The following is a 19083-nucleotide window of genomic DNA, read 5'->3' as shown; positions in this document are numbered from 1 at the left end:
TTCTGCTCATGGGGATTCTCCAGGCAAGAGTACTGGAGTGGGTTGCCATTCCTTTCCCCGGGGGATCTTCTCATCCCAGGGATCAAACTCTTGTCTCCTGCATTGCAGGCAGTTTCTTTACCACTAGCACCACCTGGGAAGCCCATAAATCAACAATACTTCAATAATAAATACATAAATAAACAAAATGTTAAAAAAGAAAAGAATATAAGATGCGGGCATGAACAGTTCATCATAGTAGCTCTCCCTCTGTGACTTGACAGGGATCCTGACATATGAGCTCCATCACCCATCACTGGCCTGATGAAGCACCAGATACTGAAATAGCTGCCCACCCTAGAACAATCAGGGTTAACTCACACTTCATGGTTTTCACAGCCACCTTCTGAGAGGTCCCATCTTCCTGATTAAGATTTCCTTCCATGACAGACCCAAACTCTCCTGTGAAATAAAACAACATCTATATTGACCTTGTGCAAAATCTTTCCTGCCCACAAAAGTGGGATAGCACCAGAGCTGTTATTTTCATGTGACCCCAGAGTGACCTCCACACAACAGCTGGTCAGAGCCAGCCCAGGCCACCTACACTGGTCAACCCAGGGCACGGGCCGTACACTAGACTCCTGCCTGTCACAGGCTTGTTTGGCTCAGACTTAGCTCAGTTCATCACTTTATTAAGCATCATAACTGATCCAGGAAACCGTAAGACAACCTGGAAATTGTTACTGACATGCATCAAGTACAAACTCTTAATACTTCTGTCATTCATCTGAAGATGATCTTGACATGAAATGTGTATCTTCACTTTTGTTCCTATGTAACTTGGCAGGTGCAAAGAATAGTAAGCTTAAGAACTAGAGGAAAACATTGAAAGTGTATTGTAAGCCAACCAATGAACTGCTGCTTTTTAATGATGGAAGGGAATTAATATTTTTAAGACACTTTTTTCATACAGGCTCTTTTCTTTCTAAAATTTTATTATTTATTTGTTTGCTTTTGGCTGTGTTGGGTCTTCGGGATTTCTCTAGTTGTGGTGGTGGCTTTCTCATTGTGGAGGCTTCTCTTGTTGCAGAGCTTGGGCCTCAGTAGTTGTGGCACACAGGATTAGCTGCCCCGCGGCATGTGGGATCTTCCCTGACCAGGGATTGAACCCATGACCCCTGCATCGATAGGCAGATTCTTTAACACTGGGCAACCAGGGAAGTCTGAGGCTCTTTTCATAGGTCACATCTGAGTTGCAGAAATCACTGTTTATTTTTCATTTTAAAAGTTATAAAATAGAACTATGAATATTTGTATTATAAGTTAAAGTCATAAGAATGGTATTTTATTTAATATATATATTTTTAAAAATGACTGTGAACTGCTTACCTTTTTACTCATATTTTGAAAGAAAAAAACTGCTTACCTTCACCCAGAATTTTTCCAAGAATAAGAAGGTTCCTGTCAATCACGACATCCTCTAGTTTATTTTGCAGTTCCTCACTGACTCCTAAGCTCTGTACTAGAAAAGGAGTGACAGAACATATATGACCTGTCAGGATGCTTCCTTTCATGTGAACATAATTAAAATTATAAAGTTCCATAAAAAAGTTTAACATTTTCCTCATTTTATATGCATAATTCTTCCTGCCAAATGTCAGTAATGAAATATCGTATTTAATCCTGCTGTGATTAAAGTGAGTAAAATCAATCCATGAGGGCAAAATTAATCTTGAGCGATTATAAAAATCAGAACCATTCCCATTGGGCAGTAGCAGCAGCTGGCAATCAGATTCATGCAGGGGAGCTTTGCCCTTCACTTAAAAGAGTGAGGAAGACAAGTCAATATTCTCTCTAGTATTTACTATTACACCCTTAACTGTGGGATACAAAAAAGTCACAAGGACATCTCCCCTGCCCTCCCACGCTGGGGAAGGCGGCACAGAATCCACAGGAAACATGCAGAGAACAAGGTACAGTCTGTTTTGCTTATGGTATGTAACCTCATCTAATGACCTAGGAGGTGCTAAGTTGAATACTTGGTGGGGAGATTGAAGACTAAGATTTCCTATAAGGTAAAGATATGCTGCACCATCAGTGTTATCAATAAGAAGTATTAACCAGGAAAGGGAGACCAGTTTGGTAACTCATGGCAAATGATTCAGTTTGTGCCATAGTTTGGGAAAGAGCAAGACTTTGAAAGAGAAATAAACAATGTGGATCATTAGAAATAACACATTAGCTCTCAGCGGACAAATTTTACCCAAATCGTCCTTCCATCAGAGAAAGAAACTGGTCCAAACAGAGGATTTTTTTTTTTTAATGCAAGAATAGACACCTAAACTTCAAAACTTCTGGATTAGAGAAGGAATTAATAACATTCTACATCAAATGTTTTTGTTTCATAGCAACCTGCATTCCATCATGCTTATATTTATTTATTGTTTTGTTTTTTGGCAAACATCCAGACACTTGAATTTGATAATATTCGTACACTTTCTACACTGTTTCTGAAATTATTCAAGAACAGAGCTGTTTATTCACATTCTTTGAAACTAAGAGTTGCCGCTCTGATTCAGCAAAGTTCAAACCATAATTGTCACAAAGTATGTTAGGAAGTTGTTCTCTGACTTGGTTGCCAGGAAAAAACAGGAAGTGAGCTCTGAGGTTATGACAGTCGGTTTGCTGTTTCTTTTAAGTCCCTCTGCCCGCATCTTCTCCTCTCACCCTGAGATCTCCTTCTTCCTCCCATGTTTCAAAGCACCAGGAGTCCTTAACCCCAGGGGCTTCACCTCGAGGACAGCTCCAGGTTTTCAGGGACCTGCCCGGCAGGGAAGCCCAGGGCCATGTCGGATTCTCTGCTTGTTGCTTGCCAAAGACATTTTGCACATTAAAGATAGACATTCTTCAACTCCTTTGGCTTTTGTTAGAAATCCAGCAATTAATTTGTGGTTCTTTGCTTGTTCTCAATATTTTTTTTTTTTGGTCACACAACATGTGGGAAATTAGTCCCCTGACCAGGGATTGAACCCGCAACCTCTACATTGGAAGCATGGAGTCTAAATCATTGGACACCAGGGAAGTCCCTCAGCAATCTTGGCTCTTGCCAAAAGAGAAATGAAAGTCAACTTACAGGTGAGCTCGATGGCTCGCCGGCAGAAGGACTGTTTTGCCATGTAGCTGATGACCAATTCTGAATCCTCCTCTGTGAAGGCGCTCCTAGGTGAATGATAACGGACATCTCAGACTAGAGGCAGAGAGCCACCCAAGCCGGGGCTGAGTCCACAAGATGCTACGAGGCTGTGGCCTGTTAAGAGAGCTCTTCTAGGCCAGAAACACTCCCCCCCAGGAGAAATAAGCTTCTTCCTTAGATCCATTTTAGGATTCTGTCTAGGAGCCATGGAGAGTTTAGAACAACTGAAAAGCACCCAACAGCCTAAGCTGTAACAATTTGAGCAACACAATGAAGTGGTGTTGGATTATAACCCAAACTATAAAAGGAATATCCATGAATCCAAACTGATACATATATACATGCTTGTGTATATACATGCATGTGTCTGTGTATAAATAAATAAAGAGGGGAAGAGAGACCAGTCTCCTGTGCAGAAGAATTCCAAATATTTCACATATATACTCTGTATTTCAGGGCTTCCCTGGTGGTTCAGACAATAAAGGATCCGCCTGAAATACAGGAGGTCTGGGTTCCACCCCTGGGTTGGGAAGATCCCTTGGAGAAGGAAATGGCAACCCACTCCAGTATTCTTGTCTGGGAAATCCCTTGGACAAAGGAGCCTGGTGGGCTACTGTCCATGGGGCTGCGAAGAGTCAGACATGACTGAGAACAACTAACACTTTCCGTCTGTAAGAGATGCGGGAGTGTTAACTCCTCACCCTGTGCGTGTGAGCCGCGAGCACTGACTTGCTTCGCGCGGTATAAAAAGGGAGGGGAAATCACTGCGGTAGAGGAGCTAGGCAGACACTGCCTCAGCCGGGCGATCAGGGCCAACCTCAGCAGTGAAACCACACTGAGAGTGTGCATCCTTGATGTAACAGGATGAAGGTGGTACCCCGCCTCTGTGGCCTTCCTTTCAGTAGTCCGCTACCCCCGTCTAATCATGACCAGAACATCATACAGCTTCTAATAGATGGTATCCTACAAAATACCTGGCCAGTACTCCTGCAAACAAAAACAAGGAAAGTCTGGGAAACCGGCAAGGAGCCTAAGGAGACATGACAACAAAATGTAGTGTGGTGTCCCGGGTAGGACCCCAGAATAGAAGAGGGATAGTATGTACAAACAAAGGAAATGTGAATAAAGTATGGACTTTAGTTAATGATAATGTTTGATACTGTTTGATTGTATCAAATATAACTAACATAAAATGCACTAATGCACTGACATAAAATGTTAATAACAGGGGATCCTGGATGTGATGTATATGAAAAGTTTCTATACTGCCTTCTCAATTTTTTTTGCAAATACAAAACTTCCCTAGAAAATAAAGCCTATTTTTAAAAATCCATTTAGTCACTGCTTTAGCCTAATTGGTATGAAAGTATTATGAATTAGTGAGTCTAAATTATAGACTTAACCTCACTTTTTCTTATGTATATAAATTATAAATAGAAAATACATTAAAAATAATATATTTATATGCAAGGCAAACAATTTGGAAGGATTTATGCCAAAATAGCAACTGAGACCATGCAATATCAACCATGAAGTTACAGACAAGTTTCACTTTCTACTTTCAACTATTCTATATAATTTGATTTTTTAACAACAACAAAAAAACTATAAGAATATTAATTTTATAAGTAGAAAATAAATGTATTTTCATTATAAATGAATAAATGAAAGGTGCTTGTACAAATGAATGAACAAATGAATCTAGGGTTTTGTAGTGAAAACCCATGGAAACTGACTTCAGTATTAAAATAATTTGTCATCAACCTAACACTTCTTTTCAGCTTCTGTTCAATGGTTCCTGGTAATGGTTCCTGATAATTTTGTTCCAAAATATTTGAAGCAGTCCTGTAATTTTGTTAATATATTTGCTGTATTTCATAACTCCACTCTGGAAAGTTCTAAAAGATTCAACCTCAAATGGTACCAAGTTATTCAAGCTAGGGTTGAATCAGATAATACCTAATATCTGTTTTGGTGGTAAACTTTTAGGTTCTGTGGAACCATGAGTTAGTGGAGGCCTAGCTGATAGAAATATTTTCACTAGGAGTATTTTATTCTGCATTTCTTAACTGCCAGATTATAAGGTACATGTAGGCAGCCCCATGTCTGTCCTATTCATCTCTCCCCATTCAATGCATAGAACAGGCTGTGTGTGTGTATATATATATATATATATTTTAATATTCTTTCCTTCCTGTAAAGATTTGAAATGGAATCTTAATGTTTATTCTACTCCCACCTCATATGGGCACCCTATGGTGTCCACAGACTGAGTTTTCTCTATATGTAACAATACCTCACTGTCTTAATCACTAAACATGTTTTCATACTTAGTAGGACTAGCCTCCACCCAAAATTTTGTATATTTCAAAACTGCCATGATTCTGTCTGCTCATTTACTCTTCAAGATACATTTTCAAATCAGCTTTAATGGACAACCCTGCCGCGATTTAGATGGTGATTAAATTGAATTTATGGTCAACTTGGGGGAAAATGATTTCTTGACAAAACGGAGCCTTCCCATCCATGAACATGGTACACATCTTTCCATTTATTTGAGTTTTCCTCTGTAATGTCAATAAAGTTTAATACATTTTGCCACAAAGCTTTTTTTTTTTTTTTTGCCACAAAGCTTTTATACATATATTGGGTTTCTTCTTAGGAACATTATTGTCATTCTAGCACTTTGACTTTAATGTATCTTGAAACGAGTATCAAAATACTTCACAACATTTAATGCCATAAAAAATGTTACATTTCTTCCTGAAGAAAAACAAGAAAGGAGAGTTCCAGGAAGAGACTTTGGAAAAAGTAAAAAACTTTCACCATTGGCTGCCTTTGTGACACTGGCCTAATTAGAGAAGCAGCCTGCCCCCAAGAGGTGCATGTGACAGGGACCAAGCTGGATACAGGAGCAAGGCCATCAGAAGAGGCACTGTCACTTCACATAGCAGCTTCATCAGTACCACGGAAAAAGCACTTTAAACTGAGAAACTTACCCAAACTTTGTCTCCTGGATTCTTTTCCTGATGGCCAGAGAAATGTATAAAACCAACCCAATCAAGACAAATCCACAAAAGCACCCAAGGATTATGAGCACAGGATCTGCATTGCCAGGTGCTGGGGTAGATGAGGGAGCAAAATCTATCGAACCTGGTAAAATACAAATAGAATCAATTCAAAACATTTCCTTGGGATTTGGGATAGTCGATTTACAATATTGGGGAAACTCTATTCATGTCAGTTATAAATGTAGAAGAAATTGAAAAAATAGTAAGCGTGTTCAGGTGCTCAGTTGAGTCTGACTCTTTGTGACCCCATGGACTATAGCCGGCCAGGCTCTTCTGTCCGTGGAATTCTCCAGGCAAGAATACTGGAGTGGGTTGCCATTTCCTTCTCCAGGGGTCCTCCTGACCCAGCGATTAGACTGATACCTCCTGCATCTTTTGTACTGGCAGGCAGGTTCTTTACCACTGGGCCACCTGAAAAATAGTAAAACTAATATATAACTGGTATGCTCTAAAACACTAGGAAGATTGAGAATCAAAATGCTTTTTGTTGTTGTTGTTAAAAAAAAAGGTATCGAGAGTAGTTTGAACAGTGCCTGCCAGTTTCCAGTTACACAGCTTAGAATATAGAGAGAATGTATGAAAATTTTCCACGCTCTGGTGAATGTAGAACTCCTTTTCAAGTTTGGATCAACTTCCAGCATTTTATCCTCTGCACTTTCAATGCTGTAAAATACCTCTGTGAGTTCCTCTAATGTTGTGATGAGAAAAATAGCTATTTTGAGTTACTCCTGGGGCATTTTACAGTATTAACAATCCCACTTACAGTAGAGTCTGGACATTTTGATAAGGATCTGAACTTAGAAGTCTTGCTGCAAGTTCCCACTTTGCTTTTCCTGGGACACCTTTTAAAATAACCACTTGGAGTTGAGCCTTTGAAAAGTTAAGTATAGGCATTTGCTACCCACCCTCTACCACCTGCTGTGACCTGGGACAGAGGACTGCCCTTCCTCTGGCTCTCTCACCCCCTCACCCACCTCCACATCTGGGATTTGTAATAAATCTTGTGACCCTACTTCCTTTGTGTGGGGGTATTGAAACTGCCCGTCAAAATGACCTCAGAGTTTTCACTTCCCCAAAGTCGGGCCTGCCCCCAGTTAACTAACCAGACCCCATGTGTCTGGTACATGATCCTCATTCAGGAGGTCATGATCTGCATATTCTCAATTCAGTACACCAGCATGGGGGTGGGGGGGCAGACACTTGTGAAGGCTGTGGCGAGCACATCTTCCTCTGGGACATAATCCTCCTTTTCAGCACAGCCATTTCACTCATGTGGGTAAGACGTCCAGCGCGATGGCTGCTTGTCTCATGGATCAAATGGTAGCAGCGTCAACATGCCCACGGTCAGCGTTTCTCCCATAACTCCACATGCTCAACTCTACTTCCAACATCACCTCCCTTTCCTTTCTTCTCCGCACTTTCACCATTGTTCACCAACTCCATCTTTCAAATAGCTACTTTTGTGAAATGTCATGTGAGTTTTGCCTCTGGGAGAAAGAAAGTAACCCAGCGCTATGCCTCTCAGACATATGTGAACAGACTAAGGAAAGCATGGCGATCAACCACAGACAGACTTGAAAAGAAGTGACCAAACTGGTCACAACCAAGATACACTTGTTGCTTGTGGAGTGATTTGCATACTACAGAGCTGATGGAGACGTATATACAATCACAGTTAATACATGCTGGTAACTCAACTTTGAACTGTATTGTTGGGAATGGGTGTGATTTACCTAAACTGTGGTAACTGAAATATATGCAGATTAGAACTTTGCAGAGGCAGGCCTGCCAGGACAGCAAATAATTTCGGACAATTCATTATGCGTGACGAGGAAAAGTCTGTCATCTTAAACTCTGATTTTTTCCTAAACTGAAGTACAACTGCTTTCTAATGCTGGTGAATAGCAAAGTGATTCAGGTGCATGCATGTGTGTGTCTGCGTGCTCAGTCACTCAGTCGTGTCCGACCGACTCTCCGTGACCCCTGCTCTGCAGCCCACCAGGCTCCTCTGTCCATGGGATTTCGCAGGCAAGGATACAGGAGTGGGTTGCCATTTCCTCCTCCAGGGGATCTTCCCGACCCAGGGATCAAACCCATGTCTCCTTGGCAAGTGGATTCTTTACACTGAGCCACCTGGGAAGCCCTGTATACACACACATACACACACACGTGTATACATATATATATATACATTATATATATTCTTTTACACATTCTTTTCCATTATGGTTTATTACAAGATTTTGAATATAGTTCCCTATGCTATACAGTAGAAACTATTAATAGTTGTTTATCTATTTTATTTGCTAATCCTAAGCTCCTAATTTATCCCTCCTCTACCCTCTTTCCCCTTTGGTAACTGTATGTTTTCTATGTCTGTGTTAAACTCTGATTTTTAACCTGTGCTTTTAGAATCAGAATCTCATCATCCCTGAATTTCTTCCAGGCAGACGTACCCTGAGTCCCCATCATAAGTGACTAACGTTCCCTAGGGACAGAGCCTATGGTCTGTAGGAGCTGAAATAAGGGTTCAATTTAGCACCACAAGGGAGAGCGCGTTGGAGAGTCACCGGGACAGAGAGACGGGAACTCAGCGGTCTGCTCCCAAGTCTTGTCTGCTATTGGTACAAAGGCCATGTTTGGCAAGAACTTTGTAAATGTACAAACCATTTCCATGTAGCTGTCCGTGGGGACTTATGACAGCAGTTCACTACCAAACAACTTAGGGCGGGTCAGAGTCAGAAGAAGGCGGCTTCCCTGGTCTATGTGACCAAACACAATATTTGGGCCCCTTGGAGCACCATAGTGCCATCTTGCCAAAGGCCGCTCCAACAATATGCAGAGGCCAACACGCAGGGCTGAGCACTTAGCTGGGTGAGCCAGCACCGTGCAAAGATGCTTCTATAGGAAATGGTTCATGCTCTGTACCCATCATGTTCTTCACCCAGTTATGAAGCACATTACCCAAGGCTTGAATGACTCGTCACAGGGCAAGCTGGACTGCTTAAAACAAACACCAGCAGACAAACAGTGCTGATTATAAAGAGCTGAGGATTAGCCACCCTGACTAATCCAGAATTCAGTCATGTATACATCATTTTAACTAAGTTCAGCAGTCAGAAAAACAAATATGGTATATTAACTCAGAAAAATGGAGTGTAGAAAAACAGTACAGATGAGCCTGTTTGCAGGGCAGGACAGGAGAGGAAGGGATAGAGAGCGAACATGTGGGCACAGAGGGAGGGTGGGCCGGAGGGGGAGAGTAGCATCACACACGTGCACGACCATTTAAATTAGCTCATGGGGAGCTGCCGCACAGCCCAGGGAGCTCAGCTCGGTGCTCTGTGACGACCTAGAGGAGGGGATGGTGGGGTGGGAGGCAGGCTCATGAGGGAGGGGATGCATGTATACACATGGCTGATTCATTTTGTGGTACAGAGAAACTAACATGACATTGTGAAGCAATTATTCTCCATAATAAAAAAGTAAACTAAATTCAGTACTATATATAAAATAGATAACTAATAAGAACCTACATAGAGCACAGGGAACTCTCCTCAATACTCTGCAATAATCCATATGGAACAAGAATCTAAAAAGGAGTGAACAGAACCTAAAAAGACTTCCCAGGTGGCTCAGTGGTAAAGACTCTCCCTGCCAATGCAGGAAACACAGGTTTGACTCCTGAGTCAGAAAGATTCCCTGGAGAAGGGAATGGCAACCCACTGCAGTATTCTTGCCTGGAGAATTCTATGGACGGAGGAGACTGGCGGGCTATAGTCCATGGGGTCACAAAGAGCCAGACACAACTGAATAACTAAGCGTACACAGGCACATATACATACATACATGTATATCTGATTCACTTTCTGTACAGCAGAAACACAACACTGTAAATCAACCATACCGCACTAAAAACCATAACAGCTAAATTTAGTAAGTCCAGCTGAACTCTAGGTTCTGAAAGGATGAAACTTCCTAGGAAGTTATTACCCTGGAGAGTAACAGTGGGAGGACTCATGGAAACAGGCAGCTCTGTGAAGCGTATTATCTTGTCAACTATCTTCATCACTGCAGAATTTCCTCCTGGTCTTTTTCATTCTGTCTTTTATTTTTTTTGGAGGAGCCATTCAGCAAGTGGGATCTTAGTTTCCCGACCAGGGATGGAACGCTATGCCCTGCAGTGGAAGCTCGGGGTCTTAACCACTGGACTCCAGGGAAGCCCCTATTGTTCATTCTTAAACAAGCTCCCCATCCCACAAGCTGCTCTCTGGCAGCCCATGTGTCGCCTGGACTGATACTCCGTCAGCCGATCCGGCACCAGCTCTCACCGCGAGCAGGGATGAAGATCTTCACCGGGTCACTGAAGGGCCCCACGCCCCCTTTGGTGACGGCAGCGATCCTCACGGTGCACGTGGCGTTGTGCACTTGGACAGGAAACTGAGCGAGGCTGCTGCTCTGGCCAACTTCTTCTGAGAACTCTTTCTGGGGGACAGACAGGAAAGGAAAAGTGAAATACTGAGGCACTAGGGGCCTTGTCCTTCCAAGAGAAGTTCTTCTAAGGGAAGCGGTCCCACCCACATCCCAGGGGCAGCAGCTGTGTTTCCAGCACCTCCCTTCCTCACTCACGTCACAGCCAAGGGAGGTAAAAGGTAGGCAGGGATGCAGGACGGGCTGGCAGCATCCTCAGGCCTGGGGAATCTTGGCTTACTATGGCCATGCAGGAATGGTAGTTGGAGGGCTCAGTGAGTCCTCTGGAAGAATAGGAGCATGTGGCAGATGCACTCAAAGGCAAGAGCAAGACTGTCTTCTTGGTGGTCCAGTGGCTACAATTCCACATTCCCAATGCAGGGTGTCCGGGTTCTATCCCTGAGTGGGATAGAACTAGATCCCACATGCAGCAACTAAGAGCTCTCATGCCACAACTAAAGATCCCACATACTGCAACTAAGACCCAGCGCCATCAAATTAAAAAAAAAAAAGAAGGGGGAGCTCTGTGACAACCTACAGCGCTGGGATGGGGTGGGAGGTGGGAGGGAGGCTCAGAAGGGTGGGGACATATGTATACCTATGACTGATCCATGTTGATGTATAGCAGAAACCAATACAATGTTGTAAAGCAATTATCCTCCAGTTAAAAACAAATTTTTTAAAGTGTAATGAAAAGTTACACTGAGTTAGGACATTGCACCACTGCATCATTGTATGACTTCATTACTGGGTGTGATGGAAAATTAATGCTCCACTATCCCAATGGCTGCATTGCTCTCTTTTCTGAAATTGTGGGAACACAGTAGATAAGGGTTTAACTTTTCTGAGAAAATTATAAAGCACATGAAGGAAAAATAATACTATCTACTCAAGACTCCCGCCCTCAATGCCCACAGAGCACGGCCCAGGAGCCGCACTGAACCTTGACACTGACCCCCCACCATTTCCCTTGAGCCAGCGTGGGTGGGCTCTGCTCCTTCCGATTCTAAGAGCTGTGACTGAAACCGACATTTAGGAGGGCACTGACACTTCCTCTTCCAGAGAAAACGTGCTCCATTTAAAAAAATCTGGCCTTACTTATTTATCTTGTTTTAAAGCCACTGGTATGCAACTTGAGCCATTAAAACAAGGGGGAGGCTGTGGGGGGGGGGGGCGGGGGAGATGTCTGAGAAAAAACAAACCAGAGTCAAGTGCTTATAGAGTACTTTCTCCTTGACTTCCAAACCTCAACTATCATGATGTTCTCCGGCACAGGAAATAAATTTTGTGTGAGTCTCTCTGTGTATGGTTCGGGCAATTCTGAGTCAAAGGTTGTTGTTGTTCAGTCACTAAGTCGTGTCTGACTCTTTGTGTCCAAGTCGAAGGTAAAGAGATTTATTTACTGTAGAACACTGGAGAGCCTTGAACTTGCCAGTGTATACTGTGGGTCTTGAAGAAGGGCTTATAATATGCAATATTTTTATAAACTTATCTTCTCACTGAATTCTCACAGGTCTACAGACACTTTATGGGGATGGGAATGGGACAAGAAATACTAGTCCACATTCATCAAAAGACAGTCCCCTTCACAGACAGAAATCCTTCTTCTGGGTTAGATTTCAGCCAGGACCATGCATGAAGTCCGTAGCGCCATTAATGCTACAGAGCAAGTTCAAGGTCCTGTGTTCAGATGGTGCAAAGATGAGGAAGGCACAGTTTCAACTTAAAGGAGAACAGATTTTATTTGATCCTGACCTTTATATTTTAAAATTTGATTTAGAAGGCAAGGGATAGCAAGAAACAGAGAACAAAAAAACACTGAAATCTTCATCAAGATACAGAAAATGGAGACTTCCCTGGTGGTCCAGTGGTTAAGACTCCATGCTTCCAAAGCCAGCAACCCAGATTCAATCCCTGGTAAGGGAACTAGATCCCACATGCAGCAACTAAGACCCAGCACATCCAAATATATATATAAATATACATATAAGATATAGAAAATGTCCATATAATAAATATCAGGAGTTTCTTAGTGTGCAAGTGACAACAGTTGTAAGATAATGAAGGTAAAAACTTTGAAAACTTCGGTGGGTTATTACAATTTTCAGCAAACTGTGAACCCACCCAAAGATTACTTGAAGAAAGTTCTGAAATTCTATACCGAAAAAAAAAAATCTTTATTAGAGTAGTAAGTTGGAATATCTTCCAAAATATCCAATTTCACCACCTGGCATAGAGACAATGCAGCGTTAGTGGCAGTTTTTTTCTTCTCTTTTTAAAACTTTTTGTTTTATATAGGAGTATAGAAGATTCACGATGTTGTGACAGTTGCAGGCGGACAGCAAAGGGCCTCAGCCACACACACACATGTGTCCCTTCTCCCCCAAACTCCCCTCCCATCCAGGCTGCACATAACACTGAGCAGAGGGCCCTGTGCTGGACAGTAAGGCCTTTCTGGTTATCCATTTTAAATACAGCAGCGTGTACATGTCCATTCCCCCTTTTTTTGTTTTTATTTTTTGGTGGTGCCCTGCAATATGTTGGATCCTAGTTCCTCAAACAGGGGTCAACCCAGTGCCCGCCGCTGGGGAAGGGGCAGGGTCTTAACCACTGGACCACCAGGGAAGTCCCAATAACAATTTTCTTAAAATGAAAATGAAAGGACAATTTTCAGGGGAAGCTGTGTCAAACTCTTGCTCTTTGGAAATGAAGGCAGATTAGGGAACCTAAGAGATGGACACAGAGTTCATTTCAAGCTTCAGTTCAGACGGAGGTTCTAGGCTCCTCTGAGGGAGGCTTCTCTTCAGTATTCTTCTTCGTCTCCAGCAGCTGGTGGCTCAGACGGTAAAGAATCCCTTCTGCAATGCAGGAGACCCAAGTTCCACCCCTGGGTCAGTAAGATCCCCTGGAGGAGGGCATGGCAACCCACCCCAGTATTCTTCCCTGGGAAATCCCAAGGACAGAGGAGCCTGGTGGGTATAGTCCGCGGGGTCACAAAGAGTTGGACATGACTGAGCAACAAAGCACGCATGTTCTCGGCCAGAGAGATGGGAGCTTCCTGCCTCAGAGAATGTTACCCAAGCAGAGTAGAGAATGAGTACAATGCAAATGACCCTCTCGCTGGGAAAATCCAGCATCTCCCAGGAGGCAATGAAGAAAGGTCGCAGCCCTAACTGTGCCATACTGTTCTGTCACAGAGGGGATGGTTCTGAACGGCACTTGGGCCAGTGTATTAGGCTCTCTGGCGGCATCATTCAGAAGGCTTTCATCACTCTCGCCCTTCAGCTCCCATCAGTGCCAGGGTGCCCTCTAAAGAAGTATCTTTGACTCACACCAGGGGAGAAAAAGACAGGATGACCTCTAGCTCTTTTTGTTTTTTTAATTTGCTTTCTCTTCCTCTTTGGGCTCTTCTGGTGGCTTAGAAGGTAAAGAATCTGCCTGAAATGTAGGAGCCACAGGAGATTCGAGTTTGAGCCCTGGGTTGGGAAGATCTCCTGGAGAAGGAAATGGCACCCCACTCTAGTTTTCTTGCCTGGAGAAGTCCATGGACAGAGGGGCCTGGTGGGCTACAGTCCATGGGATTGAAAGAGTTGGACACAACTGAGTGACTAACACTTTTCCTCTTTATTTATTTGGAATGTCAACTCCCATCACTAGGCCTTTAGTTAGGATTTGCAGTACTTTCTCTGCAGTTTATTTATTTATTGCTTGTTTTGGCTGCACTGGGTCTTTGTTGCTGGGCAGCTTTTTCTTTCGTTGTGGAGACCGGGGGCTGCTCTCTGGCTGCGGTGCACAGATATGTCATTTCGCTGGCATCTCTGTGGCTGAGCACAGGCTCTAGGGCTCGAGGGCGTCTGTAGTTGCGACACACGAGCTCAGTAATTGCAGTTCCCAGGCTCTAGAGCACAGGTTGTATGGCTGTGGCGCACTTACTTAGTTGCTCCAAGGAATGTGGCATCTTCTCAGACCAGGAACCACGTCTCCTGAATTGGCAGGCGAGTTCTCCACCACTGACCCGCCAGGGAGCCCAGCCTGCAGCCCTTGAAAGAAACTGCCTTGTTTCTTTACCACTCAAGTGTCTGTTGAGAATCACTATCTTCGGTCAATCAGAGAAAGTTCCTACTGAATCACAACTCGATCATCAGAGCTTCATGTGCCTCTGTTAAGAATGTAGTATCGTAAAAAAGAGCTTTCCTCGAAGAGAGGTATTTGACTCCCCTGACCCAGTCAGTGAGGAACTGTGATCAACAGGCACCTTGCACAAATGTCTTGAAACAAAAAAGCAGGAAACGAGGACTGCTTCTCTCATAGCTGCAACTCTTAAGCAGGGTTTTGACCGGTACAAATAGCATCCTGTTATCATTTAGTACTAGGCAGAAGAAGTCATGGATTTCTAAGCCTTCTTCCTTTTCCATCACTGACTGCGTCCAACAGTGTGCTTTCCTGAGAGGTAAACTGAGGCAGGAAAAAAAAGAATAAATCCCAATTGTTTTTCTGAAAGATAGCAGTTTTGGTTAAAGCTGGATGACCTGAGGTTGAAAATGACTGCACAAAGCTTGGACATCATCAGGTGGTGCAGTTGTTCATTCCACCCCTCTCTCATGCCAGGACATTGTATTAACTTTCATGTGATGCTCTGTACAAACGCTATGAGGATGCTGAAGTCTGGATCAGGAACGTGACAATACAAAAGAACCATGCTCTCCATGATGGTGGTAAAGAGACAGTCTTCAGGATGAAGCAAGTGCATCTGCTCTTGTACAGATTGCCTGTTTCATGAGAAGTCAGTGACACTTCAACCCTCTGTTCCCAAGAGGGAGGGGGTCCTGTCTGGGAGCTGCCCACTGTTGGTTGCCCCTCCCCCATTTCTGCCTTGGATCAGATGGTCCCACCATAGCTGTTCCCCGAACCTTTAGACCTCACAGCAATCAAAACCAGATGTCCCCCCGGGCTTGACGGGAATCACGTTGAACAAAGCTGTGCTATACAGTACGTTCTACGGAGCTGTGCCATGCCACCTGCTTGCTGGCAGAACCTCCCCTTTGGAGTCCAGTTACTCTCTGCCATCCACCATGAGGCTGGGATTCTTCCCTGACAATAGTTTTCAGAAGAGCATCTTCTGGAATTTTTGAGAGGCTATAAATTGTAGCCTTCCCTTCTCCAGGGGATCTTCCCAAGCCAAGGATCGAACCCAGGTCTCCCACATTTCAGGCAGATTCTTTACCAGCTGAGCCACCAGGGAAGCTGAAGAATACTGGAGTTGGCATTGCAGGCAGATTCTTCACCAGCTGAGCTACCAGGGAAGCCCAATATAAATTGTAGGGCTGCTAAGGCCTGCAACTCCTCTGAGTAACTCACTATTTTCCTCAGAGAGCCAAAATTTCATGAAGGCAACAATTAGATGATAACAGAGGATAAGTCCTATTTGCATTGACTGAGGAAATAAATGAATGGATGAAGAGTCAGTGAGGAAAGCTCCAAATGGATTTTAACTTTTTAGGCACTTCTAATTTTTCCCCAATGGCTCAGCGAGTAAAGAATCTGCCTGCAACACAGGAGATGTAGGAGACTTGGGTTTGATCCCTATGGGTTGGGAAGATCCCCGGAAGAAGGAAATGGCAACCCACTCCAGTATTCTTGCCAGAAAAATCCTGTAAATAGAGAAGGCTGGTGGGCTAAGGTCCACAGGGTCACAAAGAGTCGGACACAGCTGAATAACTAAGCAAGCCAGCAATTTGTAACGTTGTTTATCTCCCACTGGAAGGTGCCTTGCCTAACCCAGGAATATCAGGTCTTTTCACTACAAAAAGAAAGTTCCTAAAGCAGTATAGGTCAACAAATCCAAGGTGACAAGACCACCTGTTACAGTTCAGACTTACGGATGTCTCTGCATTCCGCCACACATGAGAGATGTGATAGCCCACCAGATCCCCGTCCTGCCACTTAACGGGAGGCTTGATCCACCTGACGGCCACCTTGTTGCTGGACTCATTCAGAAACATGGTGACGTTCAGAGGTGCTACTGACGGGGCTGCAAAAGGAAAGGGGGAGAGGGATGAGGAGCTACAAAGAATGCACACAGAATAAAAACCACTCAACGGATCCAAAAGAATAAAGTGGACCAAGTTATAGACAGAACCAACAGAAAACATGATAGATGTAAATCTATCCATGGGCTTCTCTGGTGGCTCAGTGATTAAAAAAACAAACAAACAAAAACCCCTACCTGCCAATGCAGGAGATGGAGAAGGCAGTGGTAACCCACTCCAGTATCCTTGCCTGGGAAATCCCATGGAAAGAGAAGCTGGGTGGGCTACAGTCCATGGGGTCACAAAAGAGTCAGACACGACTTAGTGACTAAACAACACATCTATCCATGTGAATGATACCATTACATTTTATTGGGCTAACTATCTCAACTCAAAGGCAAAAATTGTGAAGCAAAGTACTCCTGATATGAAACACACATCAAATATAAAGATACAAATAAGTTAAAATAAGTATGAATAAATGATACACCAAGTAATCAAAAGAAAGCTAAAATGGCTATATTAATATCAGATAAAATAGATTTCACAGATAATGCTATTAACACCAAAAATAAAGAAAATAATTTCACAATGATAAAGTGGCCAATTTATTCAGAAAGCCCAGTAATATTAAACATTTATGCCAAAAATAACAGAACTTCATGGACTTCTCTGCTGGTCCAGGGGCTAAGACTCCATATTCCCAATGCAGGGGGCCTCGATTCAATCCCTGGTCAGGGAACTGGATCCCACACGCCACAACTAAAGATCCCACCTGCTGCAATGGAGGCCCAGCACAGTCAAATAAATAAATAAGAAAATAGTTGGGTCTCAAAAAAAAAAACAACAGCACTTTAAAATATCTGAACTGCTAGACCTGCAAATAGAAATAGATAAATTCACAATATAATTGCAGATTTTAATGCACTTGTCTACATAATTGATAGAAAAAGGAAGCAGAAAGTCATTAAGAATACAGTTTGAAAAACACTACCAACAAACCTGACCAAGTTGACATTATAGAACACTTCATCTATGACAAACCTAGACAGGCATATTAAAATGCAAAGACATCATTTTGTTGAAAAAATTCTATATGGTCAAAGCTAAGCTTTTTCTAGTCGTCATGTTCAGATGTGAGAGTTGGACCATAAAGAAGGCTGAGCACTGAAGAATTGATATTTTCGAACTGTGGTTCTGAAGAAGACTCTTGAGCATCCCTTGGACTGCAAGGAGATCAAACCAGTCAACCCTAAAGGAAATCAACCCTGAATATTCATTCGGAAGGACTGATGCTGAAGCTGAAGCTCCAATATTTTGGCCACCTGATTCGAAGAACTGACTCATTGGAAAATACCATGATGCTGGGAAAGATTGAGGGCAGGAGGAGAAGGGGACGACAGAGGATGAGATGGTTGGATGGCATCACCGATTCAACGGACATGAGTTTGAGCAAACTCTGGGAGATGGCGATGGACAGGGAATCCTAGAGTGCTGCAGTGCATGGGGTCACAAAGAGTTGGACACGACTGATTGACTGAACAGCAACAAAATGCATCTAATCAGAGCAGGATGCACATTCTCTTCAAGTGCACACTGACCATTTATCAGGGCACATCATGTTCTGCACCAGGAAATGAGTCTTGATAAATATCGAAGGATTCAAGCAACACAAATTATGTTCTTTGACCCCAGTAGAATGAAATTAAAAGTCAGTCATACAAAGATCTCTGGAAAACCCCTTAAATATTTTGGAAATTACATTAGACACCTAAATAACTAACAGCTCAAAGAAGAAATCAAAACAGAAACCAGAAAGTGTTAACATTTTTAGCTGAATAAAAATGAAACAGCATATAAAAATCATTCTCAAAGGTTTTTCTTCTTCATTTAAGATATTTTACAACCTTGGCACTAGTTTCATTTGTGCAAGGATTAAACCCTAACAATTTGTGATCTAGACCTTTCCCACAGTCTGTATTAAAATTAGAGCACTGATTAGGTAAGGCGGGAGTTCAGGGCAGGAGACTCTAAGCTATCCAGAACTCTAAACTGAGAAATAATAGAAACTGTACAATTGAAATCTAACATAACTATAATACATTATTCACTTCAATGTTCATAGAAAAAATGTAAGATCTTGGAAATCAAAAGCAGTACACAGAAAGTTTACAGATGCAAATAAAATTTGCTATGAGAAGATAATATAGAACCAACAGTACCTACTTCATACAGTTGCTACAAGGAGCTAATGAAATAATGCACATAAAGTACCTAAGATGGTCACTGACACGTAGTAGGTGCTTCTTGAACATTAGCTACCTTCATATTTATTAGT

At 42.8% G+C, this 19083-nt stretch overlaps 1 protein-coding gene across 2 annotated transcripts in view; it reads right to left on the bottom strand.

The window, feature by feature from the left end:
• Window positions 1-19083, bottom strand: part of MERTK (MER proto-oncogene, tyrosine kinase) — a 124150-nt gene that overhangs the window by 29544 nt on the left and 75523 nt on the right. For both annotated transcript variants that reach the window (XM_065929843.1, XM_065929844.1), the window contains exons 8-13: window positions 16596-16747; window positions 10578-10731; window positions 6175-6328; window positions 3116-3201; window positions 1409-1504; window positions 361-441 (exon numbers count right to left, since the gene is read on the bottom strand). In XM_065929843.1, the coding sequence (XP_065785915.1) occupies window positions 361-441; window positions 1409-1504; window positions 3116-3201; window positions 6175-6328; window positions 10578-10731; window positions 16596-16747 (723 nt within the window). The remainder of the gene's footprint in view (window positions 1-360; window positions 442-1408; window positions 1505-3115; window positions 3202-6174; window positions 6329-10577; window positions 10732-16595; window positions 16748-19083) is intronic.

The sequence above is a fragment of the Muntiacus reevesi genome, chromosome 3 (assembly GCF_963930625.1).
Source record: "Muntiacus reevesi chromosome 3, mMunRee1.1, whole genome shotgun sequence".
NCBI lineage: Eukaryota > Metazoa > Chordata > Mammalia > Artiodactyla > Cervidae > Muntiacus > Muntiacus reevesi.
Note: the sequence above shows the minus strand (reverse complement) of the source record. Positions and strands in the feature narration are given on the sequence as shown.